The sequence below is a fragment of the Ambystoma mexicanum genome, chromosome 2q, assembly GCF_040938575.1.
Source record: "Ambystoma mexicanum isolate Mex_15411 chromosome 2q, UKY_AmexF1_1, whole genome shotgun sequence".
NCBI lineage: Eukaryota > Metazoa > Chordata > Amphibia > Caudata > Ambystomatidae > Ambystoma > Ambystoma mexicanum.
Genome location: NC_090924.1, coordinates 450128152 through 450149766, shown reverse-complemented (window position 1 = coordinate 450149766; position 21615 = coordinate 450128152). Strand labels below are relative to the sequence as shown.

The 21615-nt window shown below is 39.1% G+C and overlaps 1 protein-coding gene across 1 annotated transcript in view; it reads right to left on the bottom strand.

The window, feature by feature from the left end:
* LOC138568759 (uncharacterized) overlaps positions 1-21615 on the bottom strand; it is a 149438-nt gene that overhangs the window by 115797 nt on the left and 12026 nt on the right. The window contains exons 4-24 of the mRNA XM_069646542.1: positions 17142-17298; positions 17021-17048; positions 16818-16935; positions 16634-16726; positions 16399-16462; positions 16217-16315; positions 14975-15078; positions 14743-14881; positions 11386-11504; positions 11115-11264; positions 10860-11030; positions 10472-10778; positions 10297-10373; positions 9852-9939; positions 9638-9755; positions 7704-7827; positions 7483-7619; positions 7143-7398; positions 6814-7056; positions 3437-3613; positions 588-733 (exon numbers count right to left, since the gene is read on the bottom strand). Of these exons, the coding sequence (XP_069502643.1) occupies positions 588-733; positions 3437-3613; positions 6814-7056; positions 7143-7398; positions 7483-7619; positions 7704-7827; positions 9638-9755; positions 9852-9939; positions 10297-10373; positions 10472-10778; positions 10860-11030; positions 11115-11264; positions 11386-11504; positions 14743-14881; positions 14975-15078; positions 16217-16315; positions 16399-16462; positions 16634-16726; positions 16818-16935; positions 17021-17048; positions 17142-17298 (2915 nt within the window). The remainder of the gene's footprint in view (positions 1-587; positions 734-3436; positions 3614-6813; positions 7057-7142; positions 7399-7482; positions 7620-7703; positions 7828-9637; positions 9756-9851; positions 9940-10296; positions 10374-10471; positions 10779-10859; positions 11031-11114; positions 11265-11385; positions 11505-14742; positions 14882-14974; positions 15079-16216; positions 16316-16398; positions 16463-16633; positions 16727-16817; positions 16936-17020; positions 17049-17141; positions 17299-21615) is intronic.

Below are 21615 nucleotides of genomic sequence, written 5' to 3'. Positions count from 1 at the left end.
TTTAAAATATTGTGATCTACAAAGGGGGATGTTTAAACAGTGCGACTAGCCTCCTAGTAGCTTTCTGTTCATTAATACCAATTGATCAATTACCTTTAAGTCCTGCTGTAAACACCTAAGTGAAGGCTGTTAGGCACCCAATAGCCCATAAATTGTACAGTATATGAAAGTCAATTAGACCTGATGCACTGGTCAATCAGACAAATTCAAATACATCACATATTAATTGCACATTTTAAAACTGATTATAGGTTAATGCACATCAATTACATGCCGATACAAACCAATTGGTGCACGTGCATGTGTTTCACCATCATTGGTTTTGTCAGGCTAATCTCCAATGCTTTTAACAGTGTTTCCTCTTATTAAATTTGTAAATAATATTTGACGCATTTAAATTTGTCTGATTGATGCAGCACATCATGCCTAATTGTCTTTCGCATACTGTATTACTTTAAAATATATCACAGTCTGTTAAAATAAACAGATCTTGCTGTAGTTACAAGATAAAGGAATTATTGAAAGTGATACTGGGAAGCAAACTCTCAAGGAATTAAGTTATTTTTATTCTTAAGTGAAACACTCACTTCTTCAACTTTTCTTCGCTTTGCTGTTTATCATTTTCAAGGTCCATCACGGTTTCCTGGGACAGCTTGAGGTCACCTTCAAGCTTCCTCTTGGATCTCTCAAGGTCCATCCGAAGTTTTTTCTCCTGTTCCAGGGAGCCTTCCAGCTGTGTATTTTAACAACAACATGACGAAAAGTGCTAGGTTATTACTGCCAATCATCTGTGCGCTTACATCTCAGATTAGAGGTTTTCAAGAAAGTGAATAAACATTTATTTAAGAGGATTTAACAATGATAAAACACTTTTATTTGTAAAATACCTGTTTCTGCACAGCACGTGTTCCTGTTATTTTCAGTATATGTACTTCAAATCATAGTTTCCTTCTTGTGATAAATATTCACAATGTATCAGCAAGAACATGAAATATTCGGTTCACGGAGCAATATCATATGAGACAACTGCTCAGGTAAATTGGAAAATAGGATACATGTTGTTTTAGGAGCGAACAGAGTTAATCACTGAATGCACAAATCCTTTTGAATGTCCACTTTGACTTTAACAAAAAGCCTACAATTAGGGAAATGCCACAGAATGAGCTTGTCCATTCTAAAGCACATCCTTGATGATCAGGTGGATAGGCTCAGGAATGAACTTCCCCTGCACATGACCTCAACGGGCACAGGCCATGCACAGGGGAGTCCGGGGTCTACTCAGACCGCCATCTGTCTTGGTGTGTCGTAAATAGAAACACTCATTCAAATCACCATGGTTTACATTCTGTCTCACATTTCCACCACTAAAGCAGAGGAGATGTAAAATAGCAATTTCAGGTGACAGACAATGTAAGCTCGGTCACATGAAATGCACTTCAAACGCCCATGTGCATGGTGACAGATGGCATTTTGGTGTCAGCAGGACCCTACTTGAGTGTCAATGCCTATCTGAGTGTCAGGTACAAAACAAAATGTACATTTGGAAGGTGAGCCAGATTGTGGGGCACTAGGATTTGCATCCAGAGTCCTCCCATCATACATAAACATGTATCCTCTGTGAATCATCTGTATGAGAAATACATTTTAATGTGATTTCTGAAAAGATTTCCTGCATATGCCTGATGGAAGGTGAAGGTTTTCAGAAAGTCAGATAGATCATTTTTCTAAGGAACAGACTGGTCTTCTTGTGAAAACAGTGCAGTACTGTGTTTCTGTGATAATCTAACTTTTGGAAAACATTCACCCCATCAAATGGCCATTATAGGGAAATGAAGAAAGAAAATATAAAACAAAACCAAAGGGATGATAGTTGGAAGGTTTAAAATTAATCTTAACCACTGGCATTCTAAACCTTCCATACATCACCTCTTTTGTTTGTTTGTTTGTTTGTTTGTTTGTTTATTTATTTAGTATGGTGCAAAAAACCCAGGGGTAACAGGGCGCAACAGAGAACAGGAAGGTAAGATTACGTTAAAACTTGGTTGCAGGATAAGACACACATGAATAAGAGGCATAACATTACATTGCGTGGACTGTACATATATACATATAGTTAATAAATTGCTTACATATTTACATATTTAATGTTGTACATAGAAGCAGTCAGGTTTGAGCAAGGGCATGGGCATGTGAGAGGTGCTTTGTTTTGCTTTGTCATCCAGAGTTAGACGGCTATGCCCAGACATGGGTCTTGAGCTTAATGAGCATAGAGACGCAAGCTACACCTCAATGATGATGAAGAAACATGTCTGGTGTTGCTTGTGGTCTCATGCAGAAGGGATGTGACCTAGCAGTTTGGGCTGGACTGCCCCTTTGTGGGTCCGAGCAAGCCTGAATTGCATATGGTCTTTCCCATTTCTGTAGTGACTTGGCAGGCTGAAGAACGATGGTCCGCAGGGTTGCCAGAGGTTTAAACCTTCCAGCAATCACCTCTTTTGTTTTGCAGTACTGGCTTTAAGATACAATCCTATAGGACCTACTTGTTGTCTATTGGAGCTGACAGGAATTCTGAGTAATAATATTTTTCATTGGCGCACCTGGTTGTCAAGAAGCACTTTGATAGGTTCCTCTGCCTTAATGTTCCTGGTAATGTCCTAATCCTCTGTGATTTTTGGTACAACGTCCTTTCATCGCGGGATGTTTTTTCGCGGGGTTTTTTATGGTGAATTCTTTAACGAAAAAAAACATCTGATTTTTTTTGGGGCGGTTAGAAAATTATATATGAGATGTGGGTGTTTGGGAATAGATAAAAACTGAAAGGGAATTGGGATTTGGGGGGAAAGCCCCTTTCCCCAAAAAAAAACATTCTATGGGTTTTTTCTATAATTCGTGGTAGAAAAAAATGCAAAAAAAATCCCGCGATGAAATGACATGGAACAGTGAATTTCTAAGTTTGCTCTTGCGGTGCTGGCTCATAGTTCCTTTAAGCCTATAGCTTCCCCAGCTGTTCTATTAGTTTTGTTTAAAAGTACCTCTTTGGTGGTCGTAACATCACTTTGATTGATCAGTGAACTATGGGCTTTCTCAGCTGAGAAGACATGCATTCTATAGTGATCAAGTGGTTCTATGGACCCTTCCTACATAGGAATACCTCTCAGTTTGACAGCAACAGCTCTTTCTGTCTAATCTATGATTGATCCTGTTTCATATTACCGCACAAAATAATTTCAAAGCAATCTTAATGTATTATGCCTTCTACAGTTCAATAGCATTATTTATTCTAAACCAGATTTGAAGTAATCTTTGCATTTCAAATCATGATGTTTTGTAAAAAGGTGACATTATTTCTTAACCTTATTAAGCATGTGTCTTTCTCAAAGATTTAAAAAAAAAAATCTTGTGTCACATGCCATCCTATTATGATTTAGATACTTACATCATCAACTTGCTGTTCCAGCTTAGTTTTGGCTTTAGTCAGAGAGCTGACTTTGTCTTCTTCTGCTTGAAGGTCATCCAGGGTTTGCTGATGAGACTCCTGAAGTGCTTTCTTCTCCTTAGACACCTTTGAGATGTTTTCATCAAGAACCGCCATTTCTTCTGTCAGGTTTTTAACCTGAAAATGTCAAATAAAAAAGTATATGTACATGAAGGTGATATGATATTTATAAACGCACAGATCACACGGAAATCTAACAGAATACACTGCATCTGGTTGCAGGGTAGTAAACAGTAAGACACACTTGACCAAAGGGGTAAGTAGAAAATAAATGTCTTAAGTGCTTTATGAAAAGTCAGCCAATTTAAAAAGAGCTTGAATGTTATAAGGGGAGGCGTTCCACAACCGAGGGCCCCACTGTAAAAAAACTTTCACCTCTTGTGATACACTTCGATTTAGAGACCTAAAACAAGAGACCATTGAAAGATCAAAGCCTGTGTGAGGGAAAATGAAGGGACATCCTATCAGCTAAATGAGAACGAGCTAAGCCATATAGTAATTTATAGATTAAACAAAGAATCTTAAACTGAACTCGCTGTTGATGCAAAAGCCAGTGAAGAGCTTGATATGCAGTATAGACAGAAGTAAGCTTAGGGAAATTGTAAATCAAATGAACTGCTGCATTTTGAACGAATTGTAGGCTTTCCAACTGACACTCCACAATGTTGAAAAGAGCAGCAGTTACCAAGGCCAGGTCAGGTTGGAAGAGAAAAGGGTGAAGCCTCTGCTGTTGCAGCAGCCTAATCTAAGAAGATTTAACAACCTCGAAATATTTTTATTAATGCTCAAATTGGCCTCCTGGTAAACTCCCACGTTTTTTACTGAGTTGGCATAACCTGAATTAGAACTCCAAGTGTCCAAAAGAAGATGATATTTAGGGCCAAGAAAAATAAATTCAGTTTTAACGGATTTTAACAGCTATTGGTTATTCAACATCATCTGGGAGAGGGGATAGATCTAAGGGAGAGCAGATTCTTATGTACACATGGGGATCATAGGCGTAGGAATAAAACTGAAGACTCTGTTTTTTTAGGAGTGCAAACAGCTGCCTAACGTCAATATTAAAAAGAAGCAGAGAAATGGGAGAACCCTTTGTAACTCCACATGGAATGTGCCTCATGATGACTTGCTGAGTTCTGTTGGTGAGACTTGATTGAAACCAAGTCATGGCATGCGCTGAGGCTCCAGCCACTTCAGACAGATCGGAGTGAAGAATAGCATGATGAACTGCTTCAAAACCTGCCAATAAGTCCACCCTGACAAAAAGGGTCATGTGCCTATCAGCATTTGAAAGGATATAATCGTATACCATTATAAGTGTGACTTAGTGCTATGTAAAGGCCAAAACAAAATTGAAGAGGACTAAGAGGTTTGCTTTGTTCAACTTGATGTTGAAGTTGAACAGCCACAATTTTTTCCAAGCTCTTGAAGAGCCAAGGGGAGACCAGCTATGCAGCGAAAGTTATTAAGAATAGAAGGATCAAGATTGCGTTTCCTCAAACAGGTTAATGCCAGATTCCATAAGAGCAGCAGGAACCAGGCCTTATGAAAAAGGAGAGATTCATGAATTTAGTCACATAAGGGGAAAATGTATCAGGGCGGGAAAAGGTCAGATATGCAGGCAGAACATTATAAGTCGCACCAGATGGAGCCTAGGAAGAGAGATAAGGTACAACCTCTCTAACTAGGACGGGTCGATACTCGAACAAACGAACAGCAATGGAAGACATGTTAGCCCAGTAATGGCAATATGAAAAATGTGTTTGATGAAGATCTCTTGTTGAATATCTAAGATCTTGTCACAAAGGAAAGAGTTGAAATAATGTACTTACTCTGAGAGGAAAAGACCAAGATGTTGATGTCACAAGAAGAAAGAATAGTATCTACTATCTTAATTAACGCTTACCTTAAAAATGACCTTCTTATGATTCTGTATGGCTGCTCTACAATTAGCTAGAGGGAAAGCGTTTGTAGGTTTCTGCCCAGTTCTCACTTTTTTCTAACTCTTTTTGTCAAGATGTAAGAGATTTTTTAGAATTAGCTGAGGTAAAGACAGCCTAGCAGTCCTCAATATATTCAGAGCAGGACTTCATGTGCAAACAGGGAAGAAAACTGGCATAGTATCATCTAAAATCATAGACGTTTGCCTAAAGCAGTGCTTATCAAATAATCAATAAACCCACCTAGAAAGGTGGAATCATTACTAGGTGGGCAATAGCAAAGGATAGCTAGAATGGTCAGAGTAGCTGAAAGCAACAACTTCACTCAGCAAATCTGGAAGATGGTATCTCAGGCTAGCAAAGCAAAATTAGAAACTGGGAGCAAGCATACTTTTGAAAATAGTGGCTAAACCTCCTCCCGCAACATTCTTCGTGATTAAGGAAATTAATGAGATAATCAGTGTTTTTTTTAATCATCTGAAAACCAAGAGTCAGTGATCAAAAAGTTATCAAGGGCATCATCAGTGATCAAGTCAAGTAGAGTATTGCTGTTACACTCCACAGACCTCGCATTGATTAGAGCACATATTAAAGATGGAGAAGGACAAAGGGGAAGATTAGAACAACCAGGGACTTGCCGGACAATCCTACACCTATTGATGATTAAAACTGTTCCCACAAAGAAGACCCAGTAGGTAGATTAAGAACAAGGAGTTCTCCTGTTTTGAAAGATATTTCATAAATAAGAGAATAGGGGTACAAGAAACAGAAAGCAGAACCGTTTCAAAAACCTAAATCAATGAATAGGTCAGGCTGAAAAGAGAACTCATAATTAAAAATGAACATACCCCCTGAAACCACGAGCTATAGGTGCTAAACATAGAGTCAAAGCGGCAATGCCATTCACTAAACTCTTGAACTCAGCCTCAAATAGTTTCAAACAGGCTTTATGTCAGTGCCTTTCGCTGTTGAGAGTCTTTTGAGCCTCTATGGCGTGATAAAGTGCTTCAATCACAACCACAATGTGAGAGCACACAGAAAAATGTAGTTTAAACAAAACACGAGATCAGGAGAAATGTACCTAAGGGCTAGAAAGCCCACTAATACTACAACATCTGACAAAGAAATATTACCATCGAAGTGATCTGATAAAATGGGACAATTTAAAGGAAGTAATTAAATAGTTCAGGCTACGGCTGCTTATGTATGGTAAAAGCAGTGTAAGATCCAACTGCTCATCTTTCATCCAGGATCAGTAAATACATAATAAATAACTGCAATTAATTTTATATCATTAACATCGTAAAGTTACTTTCTGTCTTGCAGATGTCCTAATTAGGGTTTTGTATTAAATATTCATATTCATCATGTTGTTACCTTGTTTTCTGTGGCATGCTTTTCCTTCTCTACTTTGGCTAGAGTGAGTTCAAGGTCATCAATATCTTTCTTCAGCTCAGAGCATTCATCCTCCAGTTTCCTCTTCTTGGCCGTCAGCTCAGCGTTACTTTCCTCCTCATCTTCAAGTCTTTCTGTCAGCTCCTTCGCTTTAGATTCCAGCTGAATTTTATTTTTGATGAGCCCTTCACATCTTTCCTCTGCATCTGCTATGTTTTCACTTTCCTAATAAAATTGTAACAATGGCATTTGTTTAGTTGTATACATCTAAAGCTATGTAAGTTTTTTATATTCTCTAGCTATTCTCTTACCGATTGAACCTGTAGTGCAAGATCATTCTTCTCCTGAAGGAGGGAAACCATTTTCTCCTCTAGTTCCTTCTTTCTTGCCTCAGATTTTGCCAGAGCTTCCTTTGTCTTTTCAAATTCATCCTTCATGTTCGCCATCTCTTTTTCCGTTTCAGCACTTTGCAGAAGAGGTTTAATTTTAAAGTAAAGCTTCATCCATGGCCAGGTTTTGACATTCATGAATGATCGGATATTGTACTGGATAGAATATATGGCTTCTCTGTTGAAGATATAAGTACAGAATCACTAAGCCAAATAGGCTTTTAAATGTGTTAATACTCTGTATATTGGGTAAATTCGTTACCTTCTTTCCATCATCCTCTTGAATTCTACTCTCATGAGGAAACCCCTGCAAGCAGCCTGAGTGCGGGTGATGAGCTCTGCCAGCTTTTCATCTCTCATCTCTTCTAGTGTACCCAGGAGACCAGCTTTGAAGAACACCTTCAACAAAGAAGTTGAAACATTCATAAATTGTTTTCCCTATGATGAAAACCTTCTCTTTTTCACTGCTAGATTTTTAAATACCTTTGTGTGTCCAAATCTGTACTGAGTATGATCAACATCAATGGATCCCAGCAGCTTCTCACAAGCCTTTTTGCTGTCAATAAACTGTCCTTCAGGAATAGCACTTGCATTGAGAACCTTGTATCTTAAACACACAAACAATCAGGATCAATCTAACTTGAACAGACATTGACGACTTTAAATGTAAGGCTGTGAGCAAATTTGAATTGATCATTATCTGAATAGATTGCATGAAATTCTCAAACCAAGAAACAGGAAATGCATTTTGACGAATATTGATTTTTTTATATATTAGGTTAATAATATTAGGTTAATAGGGACTACTACAAAGGATTAGGTTGCAAATTTGGTAAATTCTTTATAAACGTTTTTTTGATCGATACAGTTTTCTACATACAATATCTGAAAGGTATCTATCAATGAAACACAAAACCTTAAGACATTTCTCTGAACAGCTGTAGTATATGTAGTGGGCCTGTAACGTAAAGCCAAGTATCAATTGTTTACTACTAAACCACTGTTCTTTTCTATGTCACTGTTTTGTGCAGCATAGGCAGTTAGCTAACCCCAGTACCACAGTAGTTGTGATGTTTGTGTATCTGTCAAAACTTTGTAGGTCCTATAGAATGCAAAGAGAATGGCATTTTTAAAGGTGCCATTGAACAGTGGGATCTATACTGGCAACACCTCATCACAAAATTGTTGAATTAGCCTATATTTCCTCATTATATGGATGAGATTGCCCTCAACCATGGGGCTTTTGCTGCACATTCAGTATTGAATGGAAGTCTAGTGAATGATAAACCAGCCTGTATTTGGTAACAATTGATATGACATCAACAGGCACAGATGCAGGGCAGATGAGCGATGCAGCATAGCCCAAGAGTAGGAGACATGTTATACTGTTTAAGGAAGCCAGCAAAGCATGGGTTCCTGGATTGAGTGTCTGCCTTTGCTCCCTATGCCGACTAATACAACAAAATTCATCCAGCTATTATAATTCAGACACGCTGGCACATGCATTTCTTATAATGAGGACAGAAGAAATAGTCACCTATCAAACATTATTTTTACTTGAAATGTGTTTTCAAATCACATTTAATCAACCAATGTGTTTTGCACGCAGTCTCATAATAATTAAAAGTAATATTCGAGTATGGAATTCCACATGTTTCTTACTTTTCAAGTAGGTGCAGGCCTGTTGGCTAGATTAGATACTCATTTGCTTTCTAAGCCACTGGGCTTGAGTGCTGAGCTTGATTTACAAGTGTTGCATTATTTGACATAACATAAGATGCATCTGTATTCTATTCCATTTACCATTCTCAGCCGGGCTTTGGTCATTTTTCCATTTAAATGTCTGCCTTTGAGAGGGTATTCTTTTATTTGAATTTACAATCCTATACCATCTCTATTGTCGACACTTCTGCCATTCTGACACTCATCTTCAAAAGCTAGTAACATGATATGTGATATACCCAGACAATTGTATGTTATGCTACAGAGTGTAGCTGATCAACCTAAAACAAAGGCAGGCACTCTTTGGACTTGGAACTTGGGCATTTTTCCTCAACGGGAGAAGTGTTTGATGTATTTCGAAAAACATGCCAATCTATAAACAAAATTCTATGGAGATATATGAATAAACAAAACTTGGAAATATGTCAATGAGGTGTTCCCTTTCATCCAATTCGTAACACTTGGAGGTTGATTACAGACCCTTAGATGAATCCCACCAGAGCGGTCTCAAAGATTTTGCAAACAGATTGTTGCATGTGTTGGTCTCATTCAAGATGTTTCTTAGCAACAGTAAAAGAAGCAACCTCCACTGGCTGCCATACATAGAATACTGCAGACTTGAACTCTTGACACCTGCAATTGTATTATTCTTTAAAAACAAATGTTGCCCTCCTTTTGTACCAGTTGCTGCTTACCTCTGTTTGAAGTCGCCATAGAGGATCCTGCTTGGGAATCCCTTTCTGCAAATTCTAATGCCCTCTAACACACCATTACATCTCAACTGGTGGATCAGTAGATGGTTGTCCATGACACCTATCAGTAAAGTATCATAATTAGTTCAAAACATTATTTTAAGGAAACTCAGCAGATGACTTGTATAGGGGTTTAAGCATTTTAGAAGTGTTCTACCTGGAGTTTTCGTCTCATTTGGAATCAGGCACCGTACAAAGTGAGGATGGGTGCTCCTCAGGTTAGTCATCAGCTTGCCCAAATTTTCCTATAGTTGTGAAAAAAATCAATTTATTTTAAGAAATTCGGAGTGAAGAGCTGTACTCCCTGCCCTTATACTCTCTGTTGTTGTTATGTTGCTATCTTTAACTTCTTCCCACCTGTATTTCTTCCTTCAACGGTCCATTTTTGCTAAATGCTACATACCTAATTCACTTACAATTGATCATGTCCTCCTACGGATTCCTCATCTTTGTTAGTCTCTACTCATTCACTTACCTGTTTACTCACTCGTTGTGAAAACTTGCAAATAAATTCCCAAACTGTCTATTCAAAAAAGTATTAATGTTATTTATTGTACTAGCCTGTCGCCTTCTCATGGTTTATTGTACTCAGTAAAACTTACTCTGAACAAAGCAGACACCGTCTGGAAGGATCCACCCTTCTTCTTTTTTCCACCCTTCCCAGCAGAAGCAGCAGCCTCTGTCACGTGAAAGCCGAAACACATATTGTTTAAAAAAACTGCTTTTATAAATGACAGAAGAAATTGGAGATACAGTATAGTGCATGGTTGTATTTACCTGCTTCAGCAGCAGTAGCACTGTAAAGCATAGACAGCAGTTTCACAGAGGATTTCTGATACAGCTGAATAACAGAGTCATTCAATGGATCCTTATTCTTCTCCAGCCAGCCAGAGATGTTGTAATCCACAGTGCCGGCATAGTGCACCAGGGAGAAATGAGCTTCAGCCTTTCCTTTGCCTGGCTTCGGTTTCTCAAAGCACTTACACTTGCCCAGATGCTGGTCGTACAGCTTGTTCTTGAAGGAGGTGTCTGTGGACTTGGGGAACATGCACTCCTCTTCAAGGATGGAGAAGATCCCCATGGGCTAAAATATAAACAATATCTATTAATCTTGGCTATTGCACTGAAGGATATTTACTCCACTACCCATTCTCAAGTGGCCCACCTTCTCAATAAGCTCAATGCAAGCAGCTAGATCCATCCCGAAGTCAATGAACTCCCAGTCAATGCCTTCCTTCTTGTATTCCTCTTGTTCCAGGACAAACATGTGGTGGTTAAAGAACTGTTGCAGTTTCTCATTGGTAAAGTTGATGCACAGCTGCTCTAAGCTGTTGAACTAAAAACAACATTATTTTGATATTTGGTATAATCATTATATCTCCATGATATTGCAGTGCTGTATGTAATATCTTAAACTTACATCAAAGATCTCAAAGCCTGCAATATCCAGGACACCAATGTAGTACTGTCTGGCTTGTTTGGTGTCCAGCTGTTGATTGATACGAATCACCATCCACAAGAAGAGCTTCTCATATATAGACTTGGAGAGGGCACCAATGGAGTTATAGACCTGGTGGAGAAAAGATTACAGTTATGACGGGATAGTACTGTGCATGCCTTCATGTGCATATGTTAATGTTTATATGGGTTTTATTTTTGGAATTATATGAACTAAAGCAATATAAATTTACCTGCTGGACAGTTTGCCCCTTTGTAACATATTCATTCCCGACCTTCACTCGTGGGTAGCATAGTGCTTTAAGCAAGTCAGCTGAGTTCAGACCCATTAGATACGCGATTTTGTCGGCAACTGAAAACAAATAAATAGTTTTTTAGGAAGATGCAATGCAGTATTAATAATGTTTCATACGTACAGCTTTACTTTTCATCAACCTTGTTACTTTTTTAACATTCAGACACTTTTTGTACCTAGCAGTATATTCATGCCAGGATTCTGAAAGACTGATGTAGCCCAAGACCAAGATCTGCTAGAAGTGGTGCCTGGATCCCATCACAATAAAAGTATTTTTTCTAGAGCGATATTTGGATTGATTAACTTTTCACTTACCACCAATAGTTAATTATGCGGCCACTGATACAAGACTTTCATTAAGCGGACAAGTGACATGATACAAAATCTCCTTGAAATAAAAGTTTTAACCAAAAGTAGCAATTAGAGAATAGAGGAATTTCACTGATTTGATTAATATTGCATCATCATATCAATATCATTATATATCCGAACCAAATAAAATTAGTAAAATGCATCTATAAAATGAACGATGTAGTTGTGTTGCACCTGCTGAGCCTGACCCATTGTTCATATGTTTAAGGATGGGTACTCTTAAGATTAAATACCCTTGCACCAAAACAGAAAGGCATTTTGTGGTATCATGTGCGAAGAACTATAGAAAGAGTTATGTTGGGGCGTGGAAGCATAGTCTTAGCCATGGGTATTGTCAGCAGGAAAACAGGTTTAAGCAAAACTCTCAATATAGTTGGTGTGACTTTGATTGGGATGTTGAGCACAGTTTTAGTGTATGTCTCTTGAGAATGGTAAAGACATATTGAGACATTATATGCGCACTGTCAAAATTAAGCATTGTGTAAATCACGTGAATTTTAACGAGAGGCTCAATAATCTTAGCATGAGTTACACTAAAGAGAAGGGATGGCAATGTGATAGAAACGTGTGCCTTTATATCAGCAACATCATACAACCTCTCTGCATTCCCACCACAGCTCAGGTTTTGAGCTGCTATGAGATATTGTCAAAAATCTGAGTACGGTCTACCTGCAAGACTACCATTATTTGTCAAGCCACCTCCCTAGTTATTATTGGTGTGTATTTTTATACTGGCCTTCTCGCGTTATTTTGTTTGTGAGTTAGGTGCGTTGTCTGCTGAAAGGTGCACAAATTGATATTGTCAAAGTAAACTGTTATTAGTTAGGCAATGATTGCTGTAATAACATACATTAAGTGTTTTCTATACCTGACATTGTTATGTTGGTTGCAACATGAGTCTATACTGGCACAATCTATTTAATGGTAATTCACAATTATATTACCAACCATCATTGCAGATTTAACTTGCATAGTTGGATTATGCCTCAATATAAAATACAGCTTATTTGTGTAATTGAGTGACCAATGTTTAAGAACAAACTTCCTAGAACTTAGCAAAAAACGAAATATACGAGGTGGGATAGCTGGTTCAAGAGTCTTTCGATGTGAAGTGGTTAACAAACCGTACATTAAATCTAGATTTGGTCACCAAATTAACCACATGTACAAATAATATACTTAAAGGCAGCATTATTTGTTAGTTTACTTTTAATGTAATTTTGTGCTATGAAGAAATCACAACTTAAGTAGTCTTAGAGCACCTAGGCTTGTCCGAAATGTGGCATATTTTGCTATCAGCCAAGGTTTCCAGATGGCATTCTGTGAGGAAAGGTAAGTGGGGAGGTAGTGGAGGAAGAGAAAAAGGGAGTGGCCCAGGACGAATAGAGAACCACATGAGCTAGTTGGTAGAATAGAGAGGGCTAATGTTTGTGGAGGTTTGGGTGCAATATGCACAAACAAGCCTGGAACGAGAAAGAATTGCACATAAAGTTAAGAGTAAGTTCAAAGATGCCTCTCGAAAAGGGAGAATTTACTTGAGTGTCGGTTTCATATAGAACCTTGCAAAGTGAAGTGTATGGCCCTGTGATGGATTCAAAATGAGATCAAACAACCCCTTTGAAGCATGTCATCTTTTATTGCCAGGTAGTATGTTTTATTCCTCCCAGAAAACAAACTCAAGAATGGTAGTTCTGGGACTGCAAAGTCCATTGACTAAGAATTGCCAAGTAAAGAATGGACTCTATTCAAGGCGAATGAAGATGGAGACCAACAGAGTAGGAAGGGAGAGATTGGACCGATGTCGGTCCTTCTGTGTGGAGTCTATCTGGCACTCTTTTGTGTGAAATGCTTTACGGCTGGGAACACGTCCTTGGCTCAGCAGATGTGAAGCTTTGAAGCTTCCACATTGCCAGGGTGTCATTGTGAGTTTGGGAATGTTAAAACCATGCACAAGGGAACAGGACTGCAAACCCCTTCTACTCATATACCTAGGCCACGAACGGCCTGTCCTATGGACAGGAAGGCTGGAGGGAACTGTAAGCAATTTTTGTAAATGAGAGTGGGTTTTGAACTCTGACTTCTGTGAGAGCACAGCTCTGAACCAAGCTTCATGGAAGTTCTGGAGGCCTTGTAGGAACTTTATGGGGATGGTCGTAGTCCTGTCGGTATGGGAGGCAGGATTCCTCTTGTTCTGGGGCTCGGTACTTCTGGTAGTTAATCTGCATAAACCAGCTTGTCTACCCTTCTCAACTTGGGTTGCAGTTACCTTGTTCTGTTAAATGAGGGCAGCATGGGGATCTTAGTTCCAACAGGGGATGTGAAGTGTAGCTTACTGTGCAGCTCAACTTTGGGCATCATGAAACTTTTGAACTGACTGCCACTCATGTGTACCATTTATGTATGTATATTGGTGTTTTGTGAAGTGTACCTGGTCAGGTTTTGGCTGCATCAAAGCGGGTCAGCCTTGTACGGAGCAACATGACAAAACACAACAAAATTTAAGAGGGCATAACATAGCATTGCCAGCTAGTATAGCAAAAATGTCCCTTGTCAAGAGTGCCTGCAGTTAGTATGTGTGTTCTTTGTTTACATTATAGTGTTTTATTACGTATGTGAAATGTAATGAAAATGAATAATTTATACTGTGTATGTGTGGTAATGTTCCCTGATCCCATTGCACTTACAGTAAAATAATGAATTTCAGTAAATTACTTATTCATTTCTAGTGTATAAAGTATTATATGCCCATTCATTTTTATACTGTGCCCTCAGTGTCCTCTTCACCTGTAGTTTTACCCCTTTTGGTTTTTTCAATGCTTTGTACTTGTTTGTTTTAGCCTCATCGCATTTGCTCCTTTTGAAATGTAAACCCCTGTTTTTACTCTTATGACATAATGCCCAATAGTTGTCTTGTAAGTCTCACCGTCTGTGCCATCGGGCTCGGCCTGTTCTTCACGCTGTTTCTGCTTGAATTTCATGTTTCCGTGGTGCATCACTGCACCGGTCATCTTGTAGATGCCGATCTTTTCATCTGCATTGAACCCCAGAATATCAATGGCACCCTGTCAAGCAAGAGGTGGAATTGAAGGTTACGTTAGCTAAACTGACAGTTCCTTTTTGTTATAAAGACGTTTGAACTTCATCGTATAACTTACATCAGTAGCCAAAAGCTCCTCTACGTCATCGATACTCTTAACCACAATCTCCCCCTGGCTGATGGATGGGAAGTCATACGGGTTGGTGGTAATGAGAAGCATTTCTGTGAAACAATGCCATCCAGTTAGTATCTGTAGAATGCTATAATAGTCCTCGTCAAATTATATGAATGACGTAAAATACACAATAAAACAAATTCATGCGTTGTACTTCAGTCAAACAACTTGATATGAATCTATGAGAAGCTCAGTAATGAAAGGTGGTGTTCCTCAAATGTTGATTCAGAACTTTATATTTTCCAAATTAAAATCAAACTATTGCTTTGTGTGCATCTGCTACTTTTCATGAAGATATTCTGATGAAAGGAAGAAGAATAAACAACAAGCTTGTTTTCTTTTACTAAGTGTTTTTAAATAAATAATCTATTGGGTTCTGTATTTAGCATTGGCTGAGTATGTATTTAACTATGCAAAATTCATCTGAAATCAAAATATGCCAGTACATGATGAATCCCTATTTGTATTAAGCAAATTCCTACACTGAGGAAAAGTATGGGGAAAATATTCATAAGACCGTTTGGAACCTTCATCTAAAGTGTTGACACACTTCTGTCCTATTAAGTTCCTCTCCATTCCCCACCCTTTTCCTTCACATTTCTGGAGGAACTAGTAGGATGCTAGTATTACAATCGGTTGCTACATATAGGAATCTTCTTCCCATTGGGAGGAAAATACGATTTTCTGCAACATCTTTGTTGTTTGGACTTTACTGTACAATCCTAAGATGTCCCAGGCACAGATACACGGCTTCTATGTTAGGGGTGTACATATATACATATCTCTGCTGTTATTGCTGTCTTCCAAATATTTCACACCGCAACATATTGTGAGACTGGCCCTATGGTTGCTGACAATTGCAGGAACCTTTGTCAAAGTTAGGATGGTTAATACTTTAACAATTGTGATGCAATCAGCTGCACTCAGGATATTTTCTATTACAATGCAGTGCCTAAGAAATGAAGGAGCTAATGGGCATGCATACTTCATTAGCTGTATCTGCCAGGTAACCCTTTTTCTGCTTTGTGAGCACATTTGTTGATAACTCTACATTTGTCTTTCTCTGTATCCATCACAGCAATAAAATAGTTTCTTTTAAGAACTCCATATGCAATAATTCCTCTACTTGTGCGTAACCTCTTTTGGGGTGTGTGGTTAGATACATGAGACATAGTTGAAACTTACCAACAAGTTCTGGCTTTTTGTTGGTCATGATTTGATAGAAGATGTGGTAGCTCCTCTCTGCTGAGAGCTGGAATGTTACTCTGGATTTTTCCAGCAGGTCTGAAATATAAACCATTTACGATGTGTAAACATGAGAATGTGTTTTAAGAACATTTACTAAGGTATTTACAGGTATTTCTTACATGTTTCAATATCTGCAGAAGCCAGTTTCCCTGTGGTTCCAAAATGGATTCTGATAAATTTACCCTAAAGTGTGAACAGAACCAACAGTGAATTCAGGTTTAAACCAAGTGTTGATTAATATGTATTACACACTAAAGAACACATATAGGGTCTGATTCACAGAAGCGTTTTATAATGGCATAATACCATTTGAAAATGCTCTGTGAATCAGGCCCATGGAGTCAAAAGACTTACAAAACGGGATGAGTTGTCATTCCTCACAGTCTTGGCATTACCGAAGGCTTCCAGCAGAGGGTTGGCCTGGATGATTTGATCCTCCAGAGTTCCCTAGAAGTGGCAGAGTTATCTGTGAATGTACTGGTTTCACACAGAATTCTGTGAAAACTACACAATGTTAAAACATGCAGAATTAACAAACCTGCAGCTTGTTGGACATGGCTGGGGAGTCCTTTTTCTTATCACCAGCCACTGCAATTGTTGCAAAGTACTGGATGACACGCTTGGTGTTCACAGTCTTTCCGGCTCCAGATTCGCCACTACAGTTGTAGAGAACACAATTAATATTCTTGAACAACAGACTTAGAATACACAAGGACACTCTATTGAAAGATGTGTACTTACGTAATCAGGACAGACTGATTTTCACGATCTAAGGAGAGAAAAGTGTTTTATATAACAGGGTTATTTAATGGTATTTTAACGTCTTTACTAACTATTATTTTACAAAAGGGAGTCACTTTACCTGTCAACATGAACTGATAGGCATTGTCAGAAATGGAGAAGATGTGAGGTGGGGCCTCCTGGCGCTTCTTGCCTCTGTAGGCATTGACCACCTCGGGGTTGTACACTGGCAGCCACTTGTAGGGATTAACAGTGGCACAGAAAAGACCAGAGTATGTCTGAAATGAAAGGCATTTGTTAAGACACGTTGCTGTCCTTTATCTGTTCTGTTATAGTCGATATATGATCTATAATTGTTAACATGACAAACATGGTTGCAAAGTTAACTACTCTTGATCTCTGTTTACCTTGAAAGAAAACCTCGCCAGCATGTATTGGGCAAATCTTACACAATTTAGAATGGACACAAGGGCAAAACAACCACATCAAATATGATAATGGAAAGTTTAAGGCAGTAATGAGAAATTGTAAATAACAATAATGCAAACAATGCTAGAAAAACAGTAACATGATGCATTAGGCAAATCAGAATACGGGGACCCTAGATCAGTAGTATTGATTATATTTGATGTTTTGTGGTGCAACCTTTCTGTCAATATTAAATAGTGAATTAACGTTGTGGTCAGATTTGAAGTACTTCACTTAGCTTGCCATTCCAATACTCACCAGAGAGGGATCAATAACTGCTATCAAAGTATTGTTTTTGGTATTCATTTGGGTTACAGTCCTCGCCACTCATTTTATGCTGAGCCCCAATTGAGTAAAACGCATAATGTGGCCGCCAAATACTGGAACTGCTAATGTGTTCTCATTAAGGCAGCTGCAACTCTCCTATTTAATAGAGTCTTGCAACCCCCAGACATCCTTCTGCCATCCCCACTCGAGTGGCTAGTCTCACAGTTTGAAGACGATTGTATCAGACCATTACTAGTAAGCCCCTTTATGGCTGAATTCTTTTACCATTGACTGTTTTAGTATTTCTTGTGATTTCATTAACAATAGCAAATTTACATTTCATGATAAACTCCTCAGTTGTTGCATTTTTTATAGTTTTCTTTGTTGACACCAAAATAACACTACTTTCTAAATAACCTTTAGAAACTTTAAAGTGATTTTGTTCCTCTGCTTATATGTTTTATGCAACCCCATGATACAGTTTCCTTCTTAGTACTACAGTTCTTAGTTCTACAGTTTTTCTGTCTTCACGACCGCCCTATCCCGCACCTGCTCTCATGTTGGTTGGAAGCTTTGATTCTGCCCTACTGAGAGCATTGAGTGATCTTTAAACATCAAGGACTGTTCGGAAATAAGTATGTTTTGATGTAAATTGTGCTGAACAGAGAATCTACCTGCAACAGTGAGCAAAATGTGCATATCTGGGTGATTCACATTCTGCTTCTCTTTGTATTCTCTATTCATCTTCTACTTTCTACTTCACCTCTCATTTCACATTCTTTTATTTTAGTGGCCCCTAAAGTATGGAATGTCTCTCACCACATATTGGTTTATCCCTACTCTACTGAACTTCTAATCGTGTCTCTAATCAGGTCTCCTCTTTTCCCACTGTGGTGTAATGTCTAAAAAGTAGTTGTTCTCATTTTCATGCTGCTGCTGGCATTATGTATTTTGTTACTATTGTTGTATTGATGCATCTATTTATTAAAATATTGCACAGAGCTCTAGGGTAAAATGTTATAGTGACAACCTTTTTGCAGACAATAGTGCAACTCTTTAGGTTGGGTAGAGAGCTGTAGAATATTACTTGTAAGAGCTTTTTTGTTTGCATGGTGCTTGATACATAGTTGTCTTTTCAATGTTGAACTGCATTAACTATTAATAACTCTTGTGGTTAGTTATGCTGCTTGGTACATTGCTATTTTTTACCTTTGTTCTACATTGCAATTTCTACACTGTGCGTTATTGGCTTTGCGTTTTATTTGTCTTTGGCTGCCACTGATAGTGTAGTTAATGACTAAAGTAACATAAACTGCCACAATACACTATGGTTAAATAATGTTTGCATTATTTTATAAGAGAACATGTTTGCTTATAGAACTTAATTTTTGCAAGATGTTTTACAAAGCTGCACTCTCTCTAAATATATATGGGCCAGATTTTTAAAAAAAAGTGTTTTTGAATGGGAAACACCCATTGAAAAAACTGTTGTTAATCAGGAACATATATAAATGTATATATATGTATACAGAGAGAGTGGGGGAGAAGGAGAGAGTTATAGGAAGAGGGAGAGGTAGCTATAATTTGAACATTGTCAGACTTAGGTTTACCATGTTTATTCTCACACCGTTTTCCAACTACTCAACACAAACAAGGCTACACAGTAAATGGGACCATATCAGTTTGGAATACATTATGAAATGTAATGATTGACCGTTCACATTGATGTTGTGTCTATAATGACACAAATTGGCAAGGCCTATTGGTCTGCAAATGTAGAGGATAATCTTTATTTGTCCTTTGGGAACTTTACAAAACAATCTATCCCTCTACATATAAATGCCAGACCTTTTGGCTTTCCCGCTGCTTTTATTTGGTTCCAATGGATAGTTTCAATGTACTTTTCAGTGTACTGTCTTCTGATAAGTGTGAAATAAGAGTAACGCCTTTCTGATGGCCACACACACACACATTGTGTAATCAAATGAAGTGATATGTGCTGCAGGGGAAAATGTATCAAAGGTGGACAGATTTATAATGTCTATGGGCCTCATTACAACCGTGGCGGTAGCCGGCCTGTAAAGCAGGCACGGCTGGCGCCGGATTTGCATTTTTTCCGGCACCCGTGAATGGGCAAGAACCGGGTCAAGCCGAGTTAGGCAGATCCGGTAATTGCCCATTTTCGGGTGCCGGAATCAAGGTCCTCCTCATCCCCATTCCGCCCCATAGGACTGAATGGGAATGGGGACGCGGATGCACCGGCACATTCAGAGTTGTGCCGGTGCATCCGACGTGCTGTGCTCTTGGGTGCCTGTCAGCCTGCCAGGAAAAACCTGGCGGGCTGACAGGCAGCCGTGACCACAACACGTAGTATGGCGGTCCGGGAAATGCGGTACCGGCATGCTTACCGGTACCATAGTTCCCAGACCGCCAGGGTCATAATCAGGTCCTATGTCATGATATAATGGTAATCTGGGACAATGTCAAAACCCAAAGCATCTGTGCCCCTTTACAGCAGCTTATAATGCCTTTGCAATGCATTGTAAGTTATTGCCCTGTTTCAAAATGTATTGTGCCTACATTGATGGTGAGGGGCAGTATGATTTATTAACACACAGGGTAGAATGTTCATGGCACTGCAGCCCTTCAGATTTCTTTAATGAAGGTTTTAACTCCTATTACAGCACAGAACAATTGACGGACAAAGAGTAGAGTTCCTAAATAAGAAAATAACCGACCAACAGGACCACTCATATCAAGCAACGACATTCGCTTAGAACCCAAAGCCTACAATAAAAGAAAATTCGGAGGATCATCTTTTTCTCACCTGGCAGCAATAACCTGGAATGACCTACCAAAAACATTTTTAACAAAAGGGATCCTTTGGAATTCAGGAAACTACTCAAAACTTGGCTCTTTGCTTCAGAACCAGAAGGAAATGACTAGGGAGCATGCACCCAACGGGAAACAAGAACCTTAAGGAGTAATCCATGGCCCTAACTTAATCATCCCTAACCAGAGGGCGGGTGAAGGACCCCCCAGCAACCCATGTCCACAGAGGAGACTTAGGTAGGTAAGGACCCCCCAAGGGATAGGCAGGAGTGACCAGAACCCTCTATCACAATCACCCCCAACCCAGGCCGGGGAACACGCCAGCATCAGCCAGGTAGACATACCACTAGAGTAACACAGAGGAAAACTGCCACTCCTCAACATGCCCACCAACTAAGTGGACAAACTACCACACCAAACACACAGGATAATCATAGATGCTAAGCACAGAAACTCAAAGACAAAGAGGTAAGGAAAACCTGCTAACCCAACTCTAAAACCTCAACTTTCCGCATACGCTTCCCATACAGAAACTCACACAACCACATCTGTGCACAGCAATACGCACGCACTTCACCACACTACAACAGACTAACAACACATAACCCCTCACAACAGCACATCGCAAGTCGCACTGACCCAAAAACCACACTTAAGGTCAGCGAACGGTGCAAACCGAACTGAAGCTGCCAACAGGAAATCACAACTCTCACTTTCCTATCCCCACTATACCCTGCTAACCCACCCACTCCCCCACTTTTTCACACCTTTCTTTTCAGATCCGCCAGAGCACCTGGGGACCACTCCGGTGTTGATAGTGTGTGATACAAATATCTTTAACATTAACATTTATTTATTTAATTTGGGCATTTATAAGAGCGCACCAAGCCGATGGCATCTGGGCGCTGGTTAAGGGGGTAGTGGAACGGACACAAGGGGGTATGCAAGGAGTCTTAGTTGAAGAGGTGAGTTTTCATCTTCTTTCTGAGGCAGCCATAGGAGGGTTCATCACAAAGGTGGTCAGGGGG